The sequence below is a fragment of the Manis pentadactyla genome, chromosome 4, assembly GCF_030020395.1.
Source record: "Manis pentadactyla isolate mManPen7 chromosome 4, mManPen7.hap1, whole genome shotgun sequence".
NCBI classification, from domain to species: domain Eukaryota; kingdom Metazoa; phylum Chordata; class Mammalia; order Pholidota; family Manidae; genus Manis; species Manis pentadactyla.
Genome location: NC_080022.1, coordinates 174,617,226 through 174,637,407, shown reverse-complemented (window position 1 = coordinate 174,637,407; position 20,182 = coordinate 174,617,226). Strand labels below are relative to the sequence as shown.

At 45.4% G+C, this 20,182-nt stretch overlaps 1 protein-coding gene across 2 annotated transcripts in view; it reads right to left on the bottom strand.

Annotated features, from left to right (window-relative positions):
• The window catches only part of ITGB3 (integrin subunit beta 3), a 46,143-nt gene extending 32,147 nt beyond the window's left edge, over positions 1 to 13,996 (bottom strand). For both annotated transcript variants that reach the window (XM_036899833.2, XM_036899834.2), the window contains exons 1-2: positions 13,839 to 13,996; positions 96 to 181 (exon numbers count right to left, since the gene is read on the bottom strand). In XM_036899833.2, the coding sequence (XP_036755728.2) occupies positions 96 to 181; positions 13,839 to 13,905 (153 nt within the window). In that variant the 5' untranslated portion in view covers positions 13,906 to 13,996. The remainder of the gene's footprint in view (positions 1 to 95; positions 182 to 13,838) is intronic.
• Positions 13,997 to 20,182: the final 6,186 nt, after the last annotated feature.

Genomic DNA, 20,182 nt, shown 5'->3' with positions numbered 1-20,182 from the left:
TGTGTACTTAGGAGGGAGGAGACATCCCTATGGTCCATTCCTGCAGAAGGGCAGCCAAGTCTGGGGAAGAAGCAAGGTCAGATGTCTGTTCCTACCTCATCTGAGCACCAGGCACACATAGGACTCACAGCCAGACACTGCTGGCAGGAGCTCACTCCTCGTGTGGCACAGATGTTGGGCCCTGAAACAGAGAGACAAAGGTATTAGCACCAGATTTGGCCTGACAAGGCCGCTGCCTGCCCAATCCTTCCTAACATTCTCAAATGCCCGTGTTATCACCCTCAAGTGACACAAACACACCCTAACCATAACACACACATTTACCAAACCTGGACTGTCTGGGGGAGGCAGGAGAATGAGGACGGTTGGGAGAATGGGGGGAAGGTGCCTACCACAGCAGCATGCGCTGGCCTGCCAGGAGAAAACAGATCGGAAATCTTCTCAAGCTTCCCAATACATATATCTTGGGATCCAGTGCTCCAGGGAGAACCACAGGATCGTTAGCAAAGGCTGGCTGATAGAAGATGGAAGATCATGGTATTGGAAATGGAAGGCCTGTATTTGAACTCTGAATGTTCTTACTAGCCATGTCATGACCTTGAGCAACTCAGTTAACCTCTACGAAGTGACAGGTCTATCTCACAGTATTCATGCAAAGGAGAAGCACTTGATACATTACAACACACCATCCAAATGTGAACAGTCTTCATATTGCCAGAGAACAGAGAAAACCTGGGTAGAGGAGCACAACCAGTGAGACCAAATGGCCTGGCAAAGCCCAGCCAGAAAGCAAAACCCAGGCGTTTGCTTGGACAGAAGCCCACACCCTCCCTGCTGCCCCATCTCAGCCTTCCTGGCCTCCACCAGGTCAACCTCCTCTTCCTGCAGTGCCCCCAGGAAGGCTCTTGCCAGCACGAGCAGAATGGAGAAGACCCATTCCTGCCAGTGAGCCAGTGATCCTGACAATTCCTTTATCTGATTTCTAAAGTGATCCCTTTGCCTTCATCTAGGAAGATGGCTACATCTATTTTGGTGAAATTATCCTGATCATTGGGTGTTTTCCCAGTGTCTGCAAAACTTCTCATAGAGCTGTCACAGTCCATTTTATTACTGTGTGACTGAACTCCCTTCCAATACCTGAACAAAAACATACCCAGAAAATGTGTTGTGTGCACACACACACACACACACACACAGTATTGTTAGGAAAAATTATCCAAAATTTGGAAATGGGCCAATGAAATACTGGGTGTCCTTTCACTGCTATGCAGGGTGTAGATCAGTAGACTCACCATGCTTAGGGATTAACTGATTTTCCAGGGTGTATACCTTCATTTGACTTCTCATGATTAGGATATTTTATAACTCTAGGAGTTTCTACAACTTGCAGAAAACCAATAACAATGGACATGATTCTCAGTGAGAGCAATGTGTATGATTCTTATCTAACAGCAACACAACTGATTTCTGTCTGGTAGAAAAGATAACCCTGAAAGGTTAGAGTTTACTGCCTTGGAAAACATTAACCAATTTTGAATATATTAGATAACTGATTTCAGCATTCCTCTGACTGGCCAACTAGAAATCTCCCTTCCTTGAATTCTCTTTTGAATTAGTCAGAACATCTTATGGGTTCCCTCATTAATTAAGTTGAATAACAATCTCTGACATGTGTTCACTTTATATTTGTATTGAGGGTCATACTTTCAACTCTTTGAAAATTAGATTTTAACAATCTCCATCTTAGGGCTTCACAATGGGCTTGGGGGATCTAACAGAAAGGGTACACACACATCAATACACTGTGGTCCTAATTTAGTTACCCACAAATAATAATGGGGCCTTGGGTAAGTCATTTAGGTCCTCTCAGCCTCAGTTTCAACTCCAATATTCCCAATGTATTATAATTATTCATGTATCTGCCTTAACAACACTGACACACAATAGATTTTAAGCCCCATGAGACCTACCCTGCCCAGCCCAGGCCTGCCTCAGTCCTAGCTCAAAAGAGATGCTCAATAAATATACACTGAAGCAAACTGTGAAGTATTGGACTAGATCAGTTTTATTTTTTAAGCAACTAAGCTCACATCTCCAAATTATGCCTATAATTTCAATATAAAACATGCAAATGGGTTGAAACAGTGCCTCAGACAATTTAAACTTTCACTGCTCTCCTAAAAACACTTGATTATATGTGGAATCCTTGAAATACCTCTGAAAGCCCCAAGTTTCCTCAAGCTTGAGTCTGTCTAAAATTTCCCAACTCTAAATTTCTGTACATGGAAGACCACTGCAAGTCCATGAGTAATCTCTGAGACTCCATCCTCCAACCTGACTACAGCCTTACCCTGCGAGATGAGGACGTGAGATAGAAATTATGGCAGTGGTTCCAGGCCCGGCCCTAAGGCAGGCCACGTCTGAGTTGGGGCAGCCCTCAGCCATGCACTGTCCATAATGGAAGAAAGGTGGCCACTCTTCCCAGAGCTGCCAGATTCAGGAGTGTGGGTGCTGTCAAATTGTTTTTGAGAGCATTTCTCAGTCTATCCCTTTGAGTCCCCGACTTGTAGCCACAAAAGGAAGCCTTTCCAGATGTGAAATAAATGACCATGGGTGCCCTCTCAGTGACTGGGCGGACCTCAGCCCCAGAGGATGAGAGAAGCTGCTGAGATTTTTCCTGTGGGAAATCATGCCTGGGAGTCATGGTTACCCCCCTTCCCCATACCTCTTCTTTTTAATGAATTACAGGTTGAGTCCGTGAGAAGCAACGATCCCCCACAACACCCCCCACCAAGACCTGCCACCAGGGCAAATTCCTCGGAATGCAGAGGCTGAAAGTGGCTGACTCCGCAGGAGTCTCTGTGCCCAGGCCAGGCTGATTCAATGAACTGCTGCTCCGAGGCCACCCCCACCTCCTGAACATGTGGAGGGAGTTTGGGCCTCTGTACCCTGTCGTTCAGAAGGCTTATGTTCCCCAGACTCAGCCCTTCTGGACAAGTGGGGATGTCATCAGATCTTTGTCATTAAAAAGAATTAACAACCCTTACCACCCACTTCCTCTGACAGTACAGCAAGGAAGACTGGCCCTGGTCCTCACAGGCTGGTTGTAAAGGTTAAATGAACCAGTCCTGGTCAAACGCTGAATACAACAGCTGCATACAGACAGTACTCAATAACGGCAGCTGCTACAGTGGCTATTGTTTTGTTGTTTCTGTTTTTATACTGAATCCCAAACTATTTAAGGCAGGCAAATATTTTACTTTTCTTTTCCCCCTGAAGCCACCATTCTCCAGGACTATACACACAGCTGAGTACACCCAGAGTGTGGAGTGTGGAGCCAGAAAGCATCAACTAGGGTAAAATGATCAGCTGTCAGATCTAACATTAAATGGAATTAGGAATACTAGTGTTCAAAAACCCAATCTAGGAGAGAGAGCCAAGAAGAGAAGGCCAATTATAAAAGATAGATAAGACCGGCCAGGAAGTTTGCCTGGAAAGTACAAGTAGAAGGCTGTGGTTTGGCACATCAGCTCAATTCACAGAACCAGAGACAAAGGGTGGGAAAAACGAAGAAAAAAAGGGGAACAGGGAAGGGAATTGCAAAAGTGGAAGTCATAATGCGTCAACGAGAGCTATTTTGAGGACATGTTGTCCAATGAAACAGGATGTCAGAATGCAGGGACAGGCCCCTCCAATGAGGCCAGGGGACCTCAGGCTAAGTCACAGAGAGAGGTGTTAGTCAGAAGGGAGGACGGTCCTACTGCAAGAACTATGGACATCTCTCTTATTATCTGCCAGAAAGGAGTTCTGGCCTGGATCCCCAGCTCCGCCACTGACCTTTGACTGGTCACTTCCCGATTTGGTCCATGGGGACAGCGGGTGACCCAGGTGGTGCCTGGTCTTCCACTGCAGTTACCTAGCTGAGTGAGTCATCCAAGAACAAAAGATCCCATGCTAACCGCCCTGTGGATGCACCAGCAGCTTCTCAGGGGCAGGCTGCTAAAAAAGTTTCTTTTTTTTTTCTGCCTTTTTTACAGGTAGAAGCAGCTCAGTACTCTAAGGAAGGGGAAGGAGACATGAGGGTGCAGTTCAAGGTAGCATGTACCTCTGTGCTCTGAGCAAAAAGCTCCAGGAAGCATCACCCAGAGCAGCAGGAAATCCAAACTACCATGTTTCAGCAAATCTAAGACTATGGATGTAGGATGCATCCTGATTTCAGAGATTTGAAAATGCTAAAAATTAAAAAGTGCATCAGAGCCAATTAAATATGGTATGTAACATCAGAAGGTATTTGTGTATAATTTGCATCTACCAACAGTACAATGTGTTATGGGTTGAACTGTGTCCTCCCACAAGATAAGGTGACGTCCTGAAGTCCTAACCCCCAGTGCCTTTACATAGGTCTTTACAGATGTAATCAAGATAAGGCCACAAGGATGGGCCCTGATCCAAAAAGACCAATGTCCTTACCAGAGGAAAACACCACGGGAAGACAGACACACAGGGAGAACGCACGTGAGGACAGACGCCCCCAGAAGCTGGGAGGCTTCTGTCCAGAGTCTCAGAGGGAGCACAGCCCTGTGACACCTTGATTTCAGATCTAACCTCCAGAGAGGATAAGTTCTGTTGTTTTAAAACACCCAGTTACAGCAGCCCTAAGAAGCTAGTACAGAATATATTTCTATTTCCATAACATGGGATGTGACTTTGAGGAGCATGGCCCTGAAATATTCAGCACGATTGAGGAAATCCAGCCTGGAATGAAAACTTTGCTATGGTTAATCTGCCTATAGATAATGGCAAGGGGTTGCTTTAGCTTTGCATTTTTCTACTAACATATATCAATGGTATCAGCATTCATTCAGCATATACTCAACAAATATTCATTAAGCACCTATACCTGTGCCCAGCACTTTTCTAAGTACTGGAGCCACACTAATGAACTAAACAAACCCCCTACGCTTGTGGAACTTAAATTTTAGTGGGAAGATGAAAAGAAAAACATACACCACAAAAATGTACAATTTCAAAATGTGGCAAATACTGAAAAAAAAATAAACCAGGATAAAGGAGTCGCATGAATGAGGGGAGGAGGCCTTTAGAGAAGGTGGTCAAAAAAGGCCTCCTGTGCTGATATTTCAAAATATCACAAAGGCATGAGTCATGGAAAGATCTAAGGGATGAGCACTGCAGAAAAAAGAACTCCCAGACGATAGCTAGACGGACCTCAGCCTCTTAAGGAAGTTGTAGGAAGAGAGAGAGAGAGAGGGCTGGAGAAGCAGTCAGAACACTAGGAGGCACAGCACTCAGGAACTGCAGCCGTGGTGGGGAGTGTGGCTTCCCTTCTCCATGGGGCAAGAAGCCCCTAGAGCAATGTGAGTAGAGGTGAGCAGATAAAAGATCATTCTGGCTATTGTAGGGAAGCAAGATGAGAAAGAGACCAATGAGGAAGAATTACAATAGTCCAGGCAACAGATGGCAGGGGTTTGGATTCAGATGGTAGTGGTGTTAATACTGTGGTCAGGCTGTGGATACATTCTGAGGACCTGCTGATGGATGATGGCCTGTGGGGCTTGATGGAAAGACAGGAAGGATTTTGCCCTGAGCAAGTAGATCCCCTTAGACAAAGTTCACATGTTTTGACCACTGGCCAATCCTTCCACTGACCCTTCAGCCAGCAGGCCCTGTCCTTGTAAGTGAAGCCAGGATATGTCTGGTTATCATCTCCAACTGAGTTCATTATGTAGCCATGTGCAGGAACACTGCATAAAGCCCATCCTCAGACAGTCTTGTCTTCTGTATGGTTGTAATCTAAAATGAACACCCAGCCCCTGAGAAACACCATAAAGGCAGGGGTAGTAAAACAACGAACACATTACTGTGTAACAGCAGGTGTGGTTGGGAAGGCACACGCCGCAGTGGGCAGGAGACCTCAGGTCCAAAGCCACCTCTGCCACTGCACTGGCTGTGTGACCTCAGGCATGTCCCTTCTCTCTGGTGTTCTCTCCAAGGTCCAGTGACTCTTTGAATCTCTGTCAGATCCTTATTCAAGAACTTATCGTTGCTCCCCTGAATCTAACAGGTCTAACCCAGCCACATCAGCCGAACCCTGGAGGCCTGACACAGCTACTTCCTTTCCCCCGTGCTCCCAGGCGTGGGTATACTTACCTCACGGGTTGTTAGCATTAAATGAGATACATATGTGAAAGAACCATCTATAGTGGATGATTAATAAATGTTGGCTTCCTTCCTTGTTACCTACCCTCCAATCACTTCCTGCACTAAGAATACCCTTCCTCACTCCCTCCACCTCGGGGTCAGACTCCAGAGGGTCCTTTGTCTCTAACAGGATATAGTGACTGAATCCCTGGCCAGAAGACAGGAGCCCCCAAGGCTAGACCCCACCAATGCCACTAAACTGGTGTGATCTTGGGCAAGTCACTTCACCTCTCAGGGCTTCCCTTTTGGCTTCTCTGTAAAACAAAGGGTATTGGATAAGCTAACCTGCAAGGTGCTGCCACCCCTGGAAGTACATATGCCAGCCAGAATGCATAAACAGGGAGACTAAGAGTGTAGAAGGCCTACCTTCCCAGGACCCAAGACCCCTTCAACAATGCACAAGTGTGTCCAAGACCCAGGACCCAAGTCCATTTCTTCCTAATGGCCTAATATTTGATTCAATGCTGCATCTCAAATCCTGGAAAATTTTACCAGCATGGGCCCCACCTCCCATCTGATTCATTCAGTACAGAGCAGAGACAAGCCCGTACCAAGCTCTGTCTGAGGCCCAGCCCAGCAGCACCCTGAAGGTGACCTCCTCGGCATCCAGTTGTCAGCTCTATGACTTTCCTCCTCCAGCTCATGTCTGATGGATATGGACACAGTCCTCACTGCCGGCCTCTCTTGGTAGAAAGGCAAATTGATCCCACCATCTTGGAGGACAATTTGGCAAAACCTAGTAAAATCTCAATTTAAAATATTCATGTCTTTTGACCCAGAAACTTAAGTTCAAGAAATTTAGCCTGTAGAAACACTTGAACAAAGGTGCATAATAATAAGCAAGATATTCCCTGCAGCTTTATTTTTAGTAGTAAATAAATGGGAATGATCCTAATGTATGTCAACAGGGAACTGGTTAAGTAAATCTGGTATATCCATATAAAAGCATGCCTTTTGGCTAGAATTATAGGTCTTGGAATAAATAAAGGAAAGACATAAATTAACATAAAAAGATGCTTTAGGACATATTATTAGTTGACAATGATCCTATTGTGGATGATTTTTTGTGGATTTATTGTGGATCCTATTTGAGAAATAACAATAATTATAAATAATTACAAATAGTGACATATATATTAAGAAAAAAAAGCTCTGGAGTAACTCAACAGCAGTTACCTTCAAGGACAAGACTACAAGGAACTTGTATTTTCTACATTATTCAATTTCCATACTGCTTGGCTTTTTTATTTTTTACAATCTGAATTACTTTTATAACCTAAAAGAAAATGAAAGCTAATTTTAAGTGTCCTCTGTTCTGCCTGCCTTTCTGCACTTGCATACATTTTAATGTAGACTTCCCAGAGCAGGCCAGGCTTTCTACAAACTGGAGCAACTTCAGCATCAAGACCCCATAGCCTGCTGAACCATTGTGTTGTATATTTGAAACCAACATAAGAAACAATACTTTTAAAAAAACACAACTGGTCATGAAAAAAACAAAACAAAACATAGTCTAGTCTCTTGGAACCCCAAAGCTCAAGAATAAATGTTGCCTGACCCACTCCCACAGTCTTCAGGAGGGGCCCAGGAGAGAGCACGGTCTCTTCTCACCTTGAAGTCCCAGAAGAGAGACACTGAGCCAGGGACCACAGGCTTAGACAGAGTAGGGTGAGCGCCTCCGGGGGGAGGGGGGTCCAAAGCAAGATAATCCACTGGGGATTTGCTTTGGCCTGCTGGGACCCCAGCTTGTTTTTCTGACTTTACCCAGGTGCTGCTTTTCTTTCCCCAGCCCTAAACAAATGATTTGCAACATGGGCAATGTAGCAAGCAAGCCCAAAACTATGTAGTAAAAACAGGAAGGATGCCATCTTGAAAATTAGATTGCATTTTAAAACCCAATTTGTTAAAAAGAGTATGTTACTCTTTAACAAACAGACCATAACTCAGCCCACCTTGGGAGCAAAGCAGACAGTCTTGAGTGATATGCTCCCAGACCAGGTAGCTGCTATCCTGGGAGGAAATCAGAACAGTAAAATTATTGTAAATAACCAGGAAGACTAGTAAGAGACTTAATGTCTCTTCAAAGATAAACATTTTGGGACCCCTTAGCAGGTATACATCCCTAGCCCTTTGTCTCTTAACTGCTTACAAAACCCCTAGACAACGCACCACCCAGGGGCTCTCTTGTCCCCTCCTGGCCTGAGCCAGGAGCTCTGTCCTCTCCCTTTCTCTCTAAATAAAAGCCTCTGCCTTACTCTCCTACCTTGAGTGTTTGCGAGGTTCATTCTTCGACTCCGTGAACAAGAACCCCGGCATCAACACCACACACCCCTCCACTTCTGCGGCATTGGTCAAACCTACCCCTTGCAGACAGCTCTGGCAATGGTTTGACCTGGGGGTGTTTACTGTGTATAGTGGCTAGAGTAGGGGCTTGGGACCATACAAGAGTCTCTTAGGCCCTGGTTTTCTCTGTCTAAGAACCCCAATAGCAAAGGAATTCAGGGTTGGCTATGGGAACCTTTAATGTGGCTACCAAATGTGCCCTTTGCCAAACTCCTGGAGCTTTCTTCTAGTGTAAAGCTTTTCAGGCCTGTTTTTAACTACAGATCTCCCTATTTTTCCCCAAAGGAAATCCTTACATGGAATTCCATGTTATTAGTCAGTTAAAGGAAAAACTCCAGCTGACAGTGGGGAGGGCAGGAGCAAACTGAAGTCTCTCCCTTCATCTCCTTCACCCACTTTGCAGCCCTGGAGACTCCAAGAGCCTGAGGTCCAGAGGTGAGATGACTTGTTCAAAGTCACCCAGCAGATTGATGAGAAGGCCTGCAGAGGTGTGAATCAACAGAGCTTCCCCAATTCCAGATCCACAGTTCACATGGAAGTTTGGGGGCTTTTTTTCTGTATGAAAGGAAGTGGCTTTTGCAAGTTTAAAAAACATAACACAAATGTAGATAGAGGAATATGTACACATGAGAATTACTGTATGTGCAAGGGAAAACAATCTGGCTAGAACACTCCACCTAATTAACAGTGTACGTTAAGGGAGGATAGAATTGGAAGGGAATCAGCCATTTTACTCTCCAATGTTTGACTTTCTTAAAATGAGCATATATCACCCCATTCTCTCCTCAAATGTTTGGATGTCTCACTAGGTGAACTAAGAAATGCTGGGGCGGAGGGGAATAATAGTCTTTATGTGCAAACATGATAGAAAAACAGAGGGGAGACTTAACAGCAGGCTGTTTTTCTGAGAGATGTTCCCCAGAATGTTTAAAGGTAGGAAAGCCCCAGGTTTACTCAATGGTTTCTGGCTCCAAGGATTGTGACACACCATATTTGGCCACAAAATTTTAGGACCAAGAATAATAAAATTGCTGGTTGTTGCAAAATCCTCTCCAATATCCCAAAGATATTACTACTTAGCACTGAGGAAATCTAACAGCTTATACGTGGCCCAAATGCATCTACCCAATTAGATAATGTAGAAATTCAAAGTTGGGTCTGGTTTAACACACATCGCCCCCTGCTTTCAGTGTAACTGTCTCATCACCAGCAGAAGATGAGTAGGTAGCCCCAGGTAACCTCTGAGCATTCTGCTACATGCAACATGGATGAATCTCAAATGTGTTAGGGGAAGTGAAAGAAGCCAGACTTGAAAGTCTACACACACCATATGATTTCATTTATATGACATTCTGTAGAAGTTAGAACTCTAGGGACAGGAAACAAATCAGTGGTTTCCAGGAACTAAAGGTGCAGATAGGGAATTGATGACAAAGGAGCTCAAGGGAACTTTTTAGGGTGATGGAAATATTCACTATCTTGACTATGGCGATGATTACTTGACAGTAGACATATCAAAATTCAAAGAACTGTACACCTAAAAAGGATGGATTTTATTGCACATAAATCATATGTCAATAAACCTAACTTTAAAGAAGAGTGTTCCTGGAGATGCTGTGTGCATGGAGAGAAAGGAAGACTTCGTAAGCTGTTTGCTGGAGAGTTTCACACTTAAATAAATGCCAGCAATTTACACAGAGAATATAGGCAATATCATCTCCCTGTTCCCACCTGCATTTCCACTGGTGGCCTGAGCTCCATCCCACTCAGGAAGGGTCTGGGTTCAAGAGAAAGAGGAAGAGGTGATGAGGTGAAGTAGCAGGCCAGCTCTGTGGGCATCGGTGGGAGCTAGGTCAAGCCATGTGGCTTACCCCCAAAGCTGCTCAGTCACTCCCCCAGTTAATTATCTGTCTGCTGATTCATGAGTTGTGGTTCCTGTGGGCATGCTTGCTGGCTATTCCTGACAACAAGCGCAGAAGGATTCTTAGGGCTGGGAAGGGATGATAACCAGAGATCCCCAATGTGGTGGGGAGCTGCAGAGGAGGAATTTCTACTAGGAAATTCCAGAGTCATATCCAGATGCCCCCTTTTCCCCTTTGCCTCCTCGCCCCATCTTATGCTGACCCCAGGAGACCTCTGCCACCCACACTCACCATGTTGAGGAGGGTAAAGGGAGAATGCTGCCCTTCCATGTGTCTCCTCCCAGGAGGGGGAAAAGGGAAGACAATTCACAGGGGTTCCTCTGAGTTTCCAGCACCCTCAGATCAGAGATCTAAATGGCACAGTAGTGCAGAGACCCAAATGCCCAAAGAATTCATGGTCTCGGTTACATTCTAACGTCATCCAGAATGCCCAGATGGGGCACAAGAGATCCTCTGTAAATGAATGCAGATATTCAAACACTGGGTTTCTTAAAGTGAGGCGCATCACTTCTAGATCCCTTCCCAGAGCACTCTGTAGATACTTATTTGGGCTGCCAATGTGCCAAGTGCTGGGCATAGAGTGTAACAAAATAGACACGTCCTTCTCCTCATGCAACCTGAAATCTTGTGAATGTCCTTTACTTTCCTCTTCTCCCAGAGCCAGAACTTAAGGTTTTCTCACAGATAAAGTAAATGAGCATCTCTCCTCCTCGGCCCTTCTGTGGGTTCTTGCTGGGTGAGAGTGGCTGGGATACTCCAAGCCACCAATGGGAGTGAGTTGAAACAAGATGGGACCCTGTCCTACAGATGTGAGACATCAGTCTCATTCTGGCCCGGCCTGCACTCATGCATGAAGCAGTAACAGCTCTTGCCTCCAATACACAACAGATACCATGGACAGGAGGCATGGCGACAGTAGTAGTTGCCATTTATTGAATATTTATTTTGTGCCTTTATCTCATCTACTTGGCATAATCATAGAAAGATTGTTTTGTCCACTTTACATATGAGGAAACCGTGGACATGAGAGATTAAGTAATTTACCCAAGGTCACACAACCAATAAGAGGCAAAATCAAGAATTAAACCCACATCTGACTGGCTTTAAACCACAGCTACCTCTTTCCCCAGCCAACGAGCCTTTCTCCCCTGTGTCTCCAGGCCCTGAGGGTTCCTTCAGAGAGCTTCAGTTAGAAAGCTTCCATTAAAAACCTCAGGAAGAGAAAGTAGCACTTGAACTCAAAACCAACAACTGAGATAATAAAAGCAAACAAAACATGTCATCCATTAGGTCCCAGTTTAAAATAAGGGCCTATGTATGGGGAAGCCACAAAACCCAATAGTTCTTGGGTGAAGCTAAAAAGATCTCTGTACATAAATTCCAAAACTCAATTCTACACTCAAACAACCTCTTGTCTGCCCATACCAGACTCTCCCATCCAGCTCTTTCTGTGTCCCTTCGACCCTGTGTCCCAGCACAACTCTCTTACTCTCTTCCTACCAACTGCTTCCCCAAGGATCTGATAACACCTGCAACCCAGCCAAGAGGGTGGGGGATTCAAATATAATCGAAACTGCTTTTACTGAGGGCTTATTACTCTGGAAGTCTGACTCTAGAACCTATGCTCTTAAACTCCTCTAACCTGCCTCTCACAGAGGGTCTGGGGCTATCTCACAACCCATCCCCACTGCTGGAATCGCCCCAGTCACAGAAACCAATCTATGACCAGATCTCCTAGAGGATATTTAATGCAAACTTAGCTATGTCAATGCCGTGGAATCCCATATGGATCACTACAACTGTGCAAACCAGATCAACAAAATATATACTAGGAGTAAGGGGTGGAGGGAGAGACATCAAAATAACACTCTTCATCTTAGCTAATATTGAACCAAGCACCACTCTAGGTTCTGCCTTATGCTACCTTACTTACTTTTAAAACTGCAAGAAAATACAATGATTAGACTCGGAAATCATTCAGAACTCACAAACTTGAAGATGTCAAAAGAAAGTAAAAATTAAGTTCAAAGAAGTAGGCATCCCCACAGGAGAGAGCTGAGTTGCCCTTCCGGATTTCTCCACTGCCCCCATCAAAGCAGGCAGCCTCCCAACCAAGGCTCCGACATCTCCCAGGGCAGAATGCTCAAGATTTCGTGTCTCTGTGTCACGGTCATCACCAACAGCGTGGTCATCAGGCTGTTTGCTACAGACTAAAGACATCAGCGGTCTGTTGGAGCATCTACCACATGGGAAGCATCAGCAATAACAACTTAAACAGCCCCCCATATACATTAAACATATACAGTTTTTTGTGTGTCAATCATATCTCAATAAAGAGATTTTTAAAAAAGATTTTTGTTGCTCAGTCCTGTATCTCTTAGATACAGATATGCACAAGTCTAGAAGGCAGTCATCAAAATATTTCTGAACTGCTAACTTTGAAATGGACTTACCAATAAATCTTACTTTTAAAAAATACCTTCTGCAGTTATCTAAATTGTCTTTCAATGAGCACTACTCTTTTTCATTGAAAGTACGCATATGCACATGTTTCCTCTACAGAGGAACGCCCCAGCGGACTAGGAGCCGGTTCCCCCCGGGGAGGGTCCCAGGGCTCCGGAAGGGCACGGGCAGCGCCGGTGGGCTGTGCTCCGCTCTGCACTCCACCCGCTCCCCAGCACCAATGAAGCCTAATGCCAAGTGCCTCGGCAGCTGACAGTGCTGTGCTGCAGCAAGAAAGACAGAGCCAGGGACCCACGCCGGCTCCGGGACCCTTGATGGCGTGGTTCCTCACGTACACTGGACATTTTTCGGTTGTGGGATCCCGCAAACCTCTGCCTCCCGGGGACCCTGTAGGAGACAGAGCCCTCATTCCCCTCCGAATCGCTTTGGTAGGGAGCCACCAAGTTTAAACTTAAAAAAAGGAAAGAAGGAAAGAAAAAAAAACTTGGGAGAAAATTTAACACAAGAGAAAAGAGGAGGAATGTCGAGTAGCTGGCAAACCCGCGCGCGCGCACACACTCTCACCGAGGGGCTACAACCACGACCCTGTGCCCCTGCCCGCCTTGGCCCCGGGGCGCCCTCCTCCGCGCCGCGCAGACCACCTGCGACGCGCGCAGCCCCGGTTGATCGCCCGGCTAAGGGCCTCGGCGCCCGGGAGGACCCGCCCCTAGTCAGCCTGTTACCCCCGCCACCGCGGGGCCGGAGGGTCCCCAGCTCCAGGCTCCGACGGCCCCCGCCTGGCCCGCACACTCCGAGCGCAGACGCGCGGGACGGGCCCGGCCGCCCTCGCCGCTCCACGTCTGCAAACTGGCGGCCGCAGGATGCGCGGCGCGGCACGGGAGCCTCGCTCACCTCCGACGGCCTCGCCCGTCAGCGCCGCCAGCACCAGCGCCGCGGTCCAGAGCGGCCGCGCTCGCATCTCGTCGCCCGCCGCGCCTCGGCCGCGCCCGCCCGCCCCACACTGAGCAGCGGCGCCCGCGGCCACTTTTCCCGCAGCCGGAGGGGAGGGCCCGCGGGGGCTGGGACGGAACGGGGCGGGCCGCGGGCGCGCGCTTCCTCCCCGGGGCCCTTCCCTGGACCCTGCGCCGGCGAGGGGGCGGCGGGAGACCGCGGCTCCTCTCTCCCCGCGGGCGAGAGTCCGCCCCGATCCGCAGGTCAGGCGGGCCAGGGGCGTGAATGGGTGGTGGGCGCATCCTCCGCAGACATCCTGGCCCCCGGGTTCGCGCCCAGCGTTTGGTAGCTTAGAAAGGCCAGGAGCACCGGGCCCCTCTCCTGACGTAGCCCCACCGCCTAGGGGACACCCACAAGGCTTTCTCTGCCATCTGAATTCCTGGGGTTCTGTGCCTCTGTATCTTTAGTTTCATCCATTTAATTGACAAACCTGTTGTATGCTTACACTGTATCGGGCACCGCTTTAGTCCTTCATTATTCACTAATCTTTTTCTTGGGTTTGATTTTCTGGTAGACTGTAAGCCTGTTGAGGACAAGACCACATCTCAAGCTTGTGTAGGTGATGTCCATAACGGCCTTTCTCTACAGATGCTTCCACGGAGCACAGTATCTACTACACGTTTCAAGACACAGTCAATTACTGCCTCCAAACTCAAATTCGCAGGCTTTGGAGTTTTATTGTATTTTCCTCAGAGGCCTCCCGCCTTCCCCCCAGTCCTTCCTCTAGGTGTCTAGAAACCTCGATTCTCGAAGGGCCGAAGTGCTAGGACTGTGAGGAAGAGGCCACACGTGTCTGGGGCTGGTGCAGGCTGCCACAATAGTAGTTCTAATGATGATTAAAAGCAAGGCCCAATGTGTCAGAGAGAATCTAGAGGTCTCTGCAGCTCCTGGGCACCCCAAAGGGCTGTCAAGCTGCCCCTGGGCTTCCCTAAACCCTCTCCTAAGACAGTCTAGATGCCTGAACACTGGTCTTGACTCAGTTTTCCCGCTTTATCTCCTACCCTACCATGGGAAGATATTTAGCATTCCTCAATATTCTGACTGCCTGACTGATCTTCCTTCCTTTTTCCACCTGAAAAATTCCACATATCTTTCAAAACATCTCAGATGTAATCTCTTCCACTAAGCTTGTCTGATTTCTCCATTTCTCCAGCCCCACACTCTACAGAGGTGGGCACCTCTCCTCTGACCTCACAAACACTGAAATAAGCCAAAAGAGTAGCACGCAAAAGCAGAAGAGTCACTTGCAGTCTGTAAGTGGGCAGGGGCGGAGCGAGCCCACAGAGGGGAGCTGGGCATCCTGACTGGGCTTTGAGACTCCAGTTCCATACACCTCCCCTAGCTGGTGGAGGGCCTGGAGGCCAGAAGCCATTTTAATAGCACTGTCATTGCCCTAGCACAAAAACCCAGGTCACGCAGCCTGATTACATCTCAGCCTTGAAATTTATTTATTTGCTCAGTTCCCATATGTAGAACCAATCTCCCAGTCACCTAGGTGTGTCCTCAGCCTGGGTCTGCTGCCACTGACCGCTTGGGGTGGATGCTGGCCTGGCAAACATGCTGCCCCTTCAGCCTGAAGAACTTTCTCCAGCAAATCTTGTCATTAAGATCTCCTGGCAACAAATATGCTCAACTTTCATTTGTTTCTCCTCATTTTTAATGATAGTTCTTAGACACAGATTTCTAGGTTCACAGAGTTTTTTTTTCTTCCAGTACTTTAAAGATGTTGTTCCACTGTTTTCTGGGCTCCACTGTTTTGATGAGAGAGACATCAACCATCATTTACACTCTTGTTTCCCTGTCATTTCCCTCTAGCTTTTTAAAAACTTATTTTTAAATCATTTATACTTATTCAAATGTTGCAAAATACTAAAGAGAGTTCCCTTGTATCCTTCACCCAATTTCTCCTAATGTTGACATCATACCATATCATAATCATCAAACACAGGAAATTAACACTGATACAATACTATTAACTAATCTAGATACAGTAGTTGAATATTGCCAGTCTTCCCACTAATGTTCTTTTTCTGGTCCAGACTCCAACCCAGGATCCCATATTGTATTGTCATCATGTCTTCTTATTCTCCTTCAATCTATGACATTTTCTCAGCCTTTCTTTTCTCATCACCTTGACACTTTGGTGTCAGTTATTAGGCCAGTTATTTTGTAGTATGTCCTTCAGCTTGAGTTTGATGTTTTCTCATAATTGTATTGAGGTATTGGAGACAAGAATACCAAAAAAAAAAAAAAAAAAGATGTGCTTCATCGAAACATCATTTCAGGGGGTACATGACAACCATGTATCTTACTACTTATGATATTAACTTTGATCGCAGTGGTTAAGGTGGTGTTTGTCAGGTGTCTTCACTATAAAGTTAGCATTTTACTCTTTGTAATTAATAAATGTTTTATGGAAAGATATTTCAACTCTAGGCAAGTATCCTGTTCTCTTCATACCTTCATCCACTAATTTTAGCATCCATTAGTGGTTCTTGACTGCAATTAGTTTCTGTGGTGTTTGAGTAATAGTGATTTTCTGTTGCCTTTGTCCTTCTACAGCTACCGCTTGGTACTCCACAGTGAGGAAGCACAATTGCTTATATGTATCAGTATGAATTTATGGATATTTATTTATTCAGTAAGTTACAATCCAATGCTATCATTATGTTTCTCAAATTATCTGAGGTTTGTCTCTGACCACCTTTAAGTCTTCTGTTTGTCTTTGGTTTCTTAACAGGCTGGTGAAGGTGAATAGGTGTGGTTTTCCTTATATTTATCCTGCTTGGGGTTGGTGAGACTCTTGGATATATAAATATTTATTTTTCACCAAATATAGGAAGTTTTTCATGCTTATTTCTTCAAATATTTTTTCTGCTCATTCTCGCTCTTCTTACTTTGTGAAGCTCCATTATACATATTCTGGATATTATTTAAATATTTATAATTTAACATCTTAAATATTTTTAAATTATTTATAATTTTATAAATTATATTTTAATGTAAATTATATTAATACTTAATATAATTTAATATTTGGATTATTATCCCACAGTCTACTGAGGCTCCATTTATTTTAAATCCTTTTTCTGTTCGTTTTTCAGATTAAATAGTCTATTGATCTCTAAGTTTCCCAATCTCTTCTTTTGCAGTTTCTAATATACTGTTAATCTTATCCAGGGAATTTTTCAGACATTGTTTTTAAGTTCTAGAATTGCCCTTTATTTTTCTTATAGTTTCAATCTCTCTGCTGATATTCCCCATATCCCAAGCATTATGTCTATATTTTCCTTTAAGTCCTTAAATGTGTTTACAACCACTGTTTTAAAATTCCAGTCTGCTAATTCCAACTCATCCCACAGTCAATTTCTCTTTCTTTTTTAAAAATTGTGGATCCCAAATTTACTTTTTCACATGTATATTAATATTAGATTGCATACTAAAACATTGTGAATTATTCATTTTAGAGTTTATGTTGTCTTCCCTTGAAGGGTATTGAATTTTATTCTATTAGGCAGTTGATTACTGGCAGATTATCTTTATCTAGATAGAACACAGTCCTTACTCATAAGATGTGGACATTCCGTATCATCTGAGTACCAGTGTTGTTCGGTGAGATCTCTCCACTCTGACTAGAATGAAACTCCAACATCTCTAAGCCACGCACAGCCTTTTGTGTTCTGTTCAGCTCTCTGCTGCTCTGCTAAGCCTTACACAGTGTCACCACCTGCATGTGCAGCCCGTCCCTCATCCAAAGACCCTGGAGAACAACTCTGCTGACTTAAGGGGCATCTCTCCGTTCAGCTCCTTCCTCTCTAAAAGTCTTCCCCACACATTACAGCTTCCTCAGCAGCCCTGAACTCTGTGCTCCTAAGCTCAGTGAGACCATCTTGCACTTCCTAGGTTCCCCTTCTTGCGCTGCCGTCCAGAAAGTTCCCCGGCAGAAAGCTGTGCAGATGTAAGGCTCAGCTCATGTGTTTCCCTTCCCTTGAGGGTTATATTCTGTTGCCTGTGTTCAGTGTCTAAAGCATCTCCTCAAATATTTTGTCTACATTTGTTGTTCACTGTGGGAGCAAATCCTGTACCAGTCACTCTGTCACAGTCAGAAGTAGAATTTCTGTGATTCATGATTGATTTACTTACGCCTCTTCTGCCACTACCGGACAGTGAGATTTTTGGAAGCAGGGACTGTAATTTATTACCTTTGTATTCCCTAGTAGGCCCTTAGTAAACAAAATAATTTCTTTTATTTTTTGACCTTCTTGGCATCCCTTGAAAATTAATTTTAATAAAATATTAATCGAGCAAAGATGTTGGGGGACCTGAGCCATCCATTCTATGATTTTTCTCCAGGGCCGTGCAGCCCAGCTGACAGGACATGGAGGAGTAGCCAACTCAGGACAGGTAGAAGATCCTCCCCAGGACCCATGTCAGAGGCAAAATTGGGATCTTTTCCCTGGGTTCTCACCAATAGTCTGCTCCCTTGGAAAGCCCACTTCTATTTCAGTTCCTCATTTGTCACCACTATAAGTTGAGGGACCCACATCTGTGGTTATTTCCTGAACCTCTTGCCTACAAGGCCATCCTTAATTCTCCCTTGTAGTAAGGGTCAGAGGTCTCTGGATTCAGGTCCTTGCCCCAACTCCTACTAGTAGCATGATCCAAATCCTCTCTATACTCATTTCTCTTATCTGTAAAAAAAACAACTATCCATTCCCTGCCCTTTTCTGCACCCCCAGTCCCACTCTACCCCCTCCCAACACACACACACACACACACACACACACACACACACACACTCACAATTATGAGATTCTATGAGACCTTGGATATGAAAGCCCTTTGGAATCTGAAAAGCACTGAGGAATGTGTTCGTATTATTGTTCTTATTTGTGGAGAGACTGTAGATCTTCCAGTGTAAATCTCCTCCTCTACTTAATGAGACTAAGTGTGGAATGCCATATTGTCTCAGAATCTTCTCCTCCTGCACATTTGGCAAAGGCTCTTCTGATCATGGAGAGAGAGATGACCCAGCTGTTTCTTTGGCTGGAAGGAAATAGGCTTTTCCGAGTCTACACTGACTAAAAATGGTTAGCTTGGAATTTCTGGGCTCTGGGGAGTTATCTGAGAAGGTACTCCTAGATTTTTATCAAGGTAGTTGTGAAGAGAGGAGCTCAGCCTTGGCATTTAACATTCATTCACAAGCACGTATCAGGGGCCTGCCGTTCCAAGTGCTTCTCAGGATACTGAGGATGCAGTAGTGAGGAACACCACGCCCTGCCCTCCCAAGGCTTGAGCCCAGCTGGGCCTGAGACAATTCACTTCCGTCTTGGAATGCATCTTCACGTGAAGCAGACCTTCCTGTGCTGAGCAGAAAAAGTGAGAGCCCCAGGACTTTCCATTCCAGCTCAGCTACAAAGCACCAGGTGGCCAAGCCTGGATTCAAGCTCTGTGCCCCCAGAGGGCATCATATAACTGCTCACACTGCATCTCTGACCAATTCAGACCCCTTCCCAACCCAACACTCAAGCCAGGGTGATGCCTCCTTCAGATAATGGAACTGTTGCTTGGCTTCTGGCCCCTAATTCCTGTACTGGTATCTTTCTAAACCTCCATTCATCCTACTTTTGGCCCTGCTCCAGGGAATCCAAATTTTCAGCTGGACTCTAGACATATATTTAGACCTCTCAGGTCCTCCTAACCTTCTGGAGAGACAGAGTAATGTAAGTTTGACCAGCCCATAGTCAGGTGGTCAAGATTTGAAAGTAGATCCACCATTTGTTACCTCAATGACCCTGGGCAAATTACTTAACTGCACTGAGCCTTAGTTTCCCCAGTGGTATAATGGGGTTGAATGGAAAAAGATTAATGTATGCCATTTAGCACAGTAACTGTCATGTAGTAAGTACTTAATAAATGTGAGCTAGTTTTTCCATCTTCAGACCAACTCATGTATCTATGCTCAATTCCCAGTCTATCCCCAAATTCTGTCTATAAGTCAAGACACCCACTACTTCATTATTACTGCCTGTCATTAGCCCCCTGGGCACTGGTGCCCAAATTGAGGCTGGAGGACATTAGAGGCTATGGGCAGGGTCCAAGTTGGTCAACAGCCCATCCTCTGACAGCTCCCAGGTCAGGTCCCTGGCCCTGTATGAATCCATGGCTGATCTTTCACATATATATAATGTATGGTATATCGTTTATATCCCCTCTTCTTTTATACACCACCTTCTTCACAAATA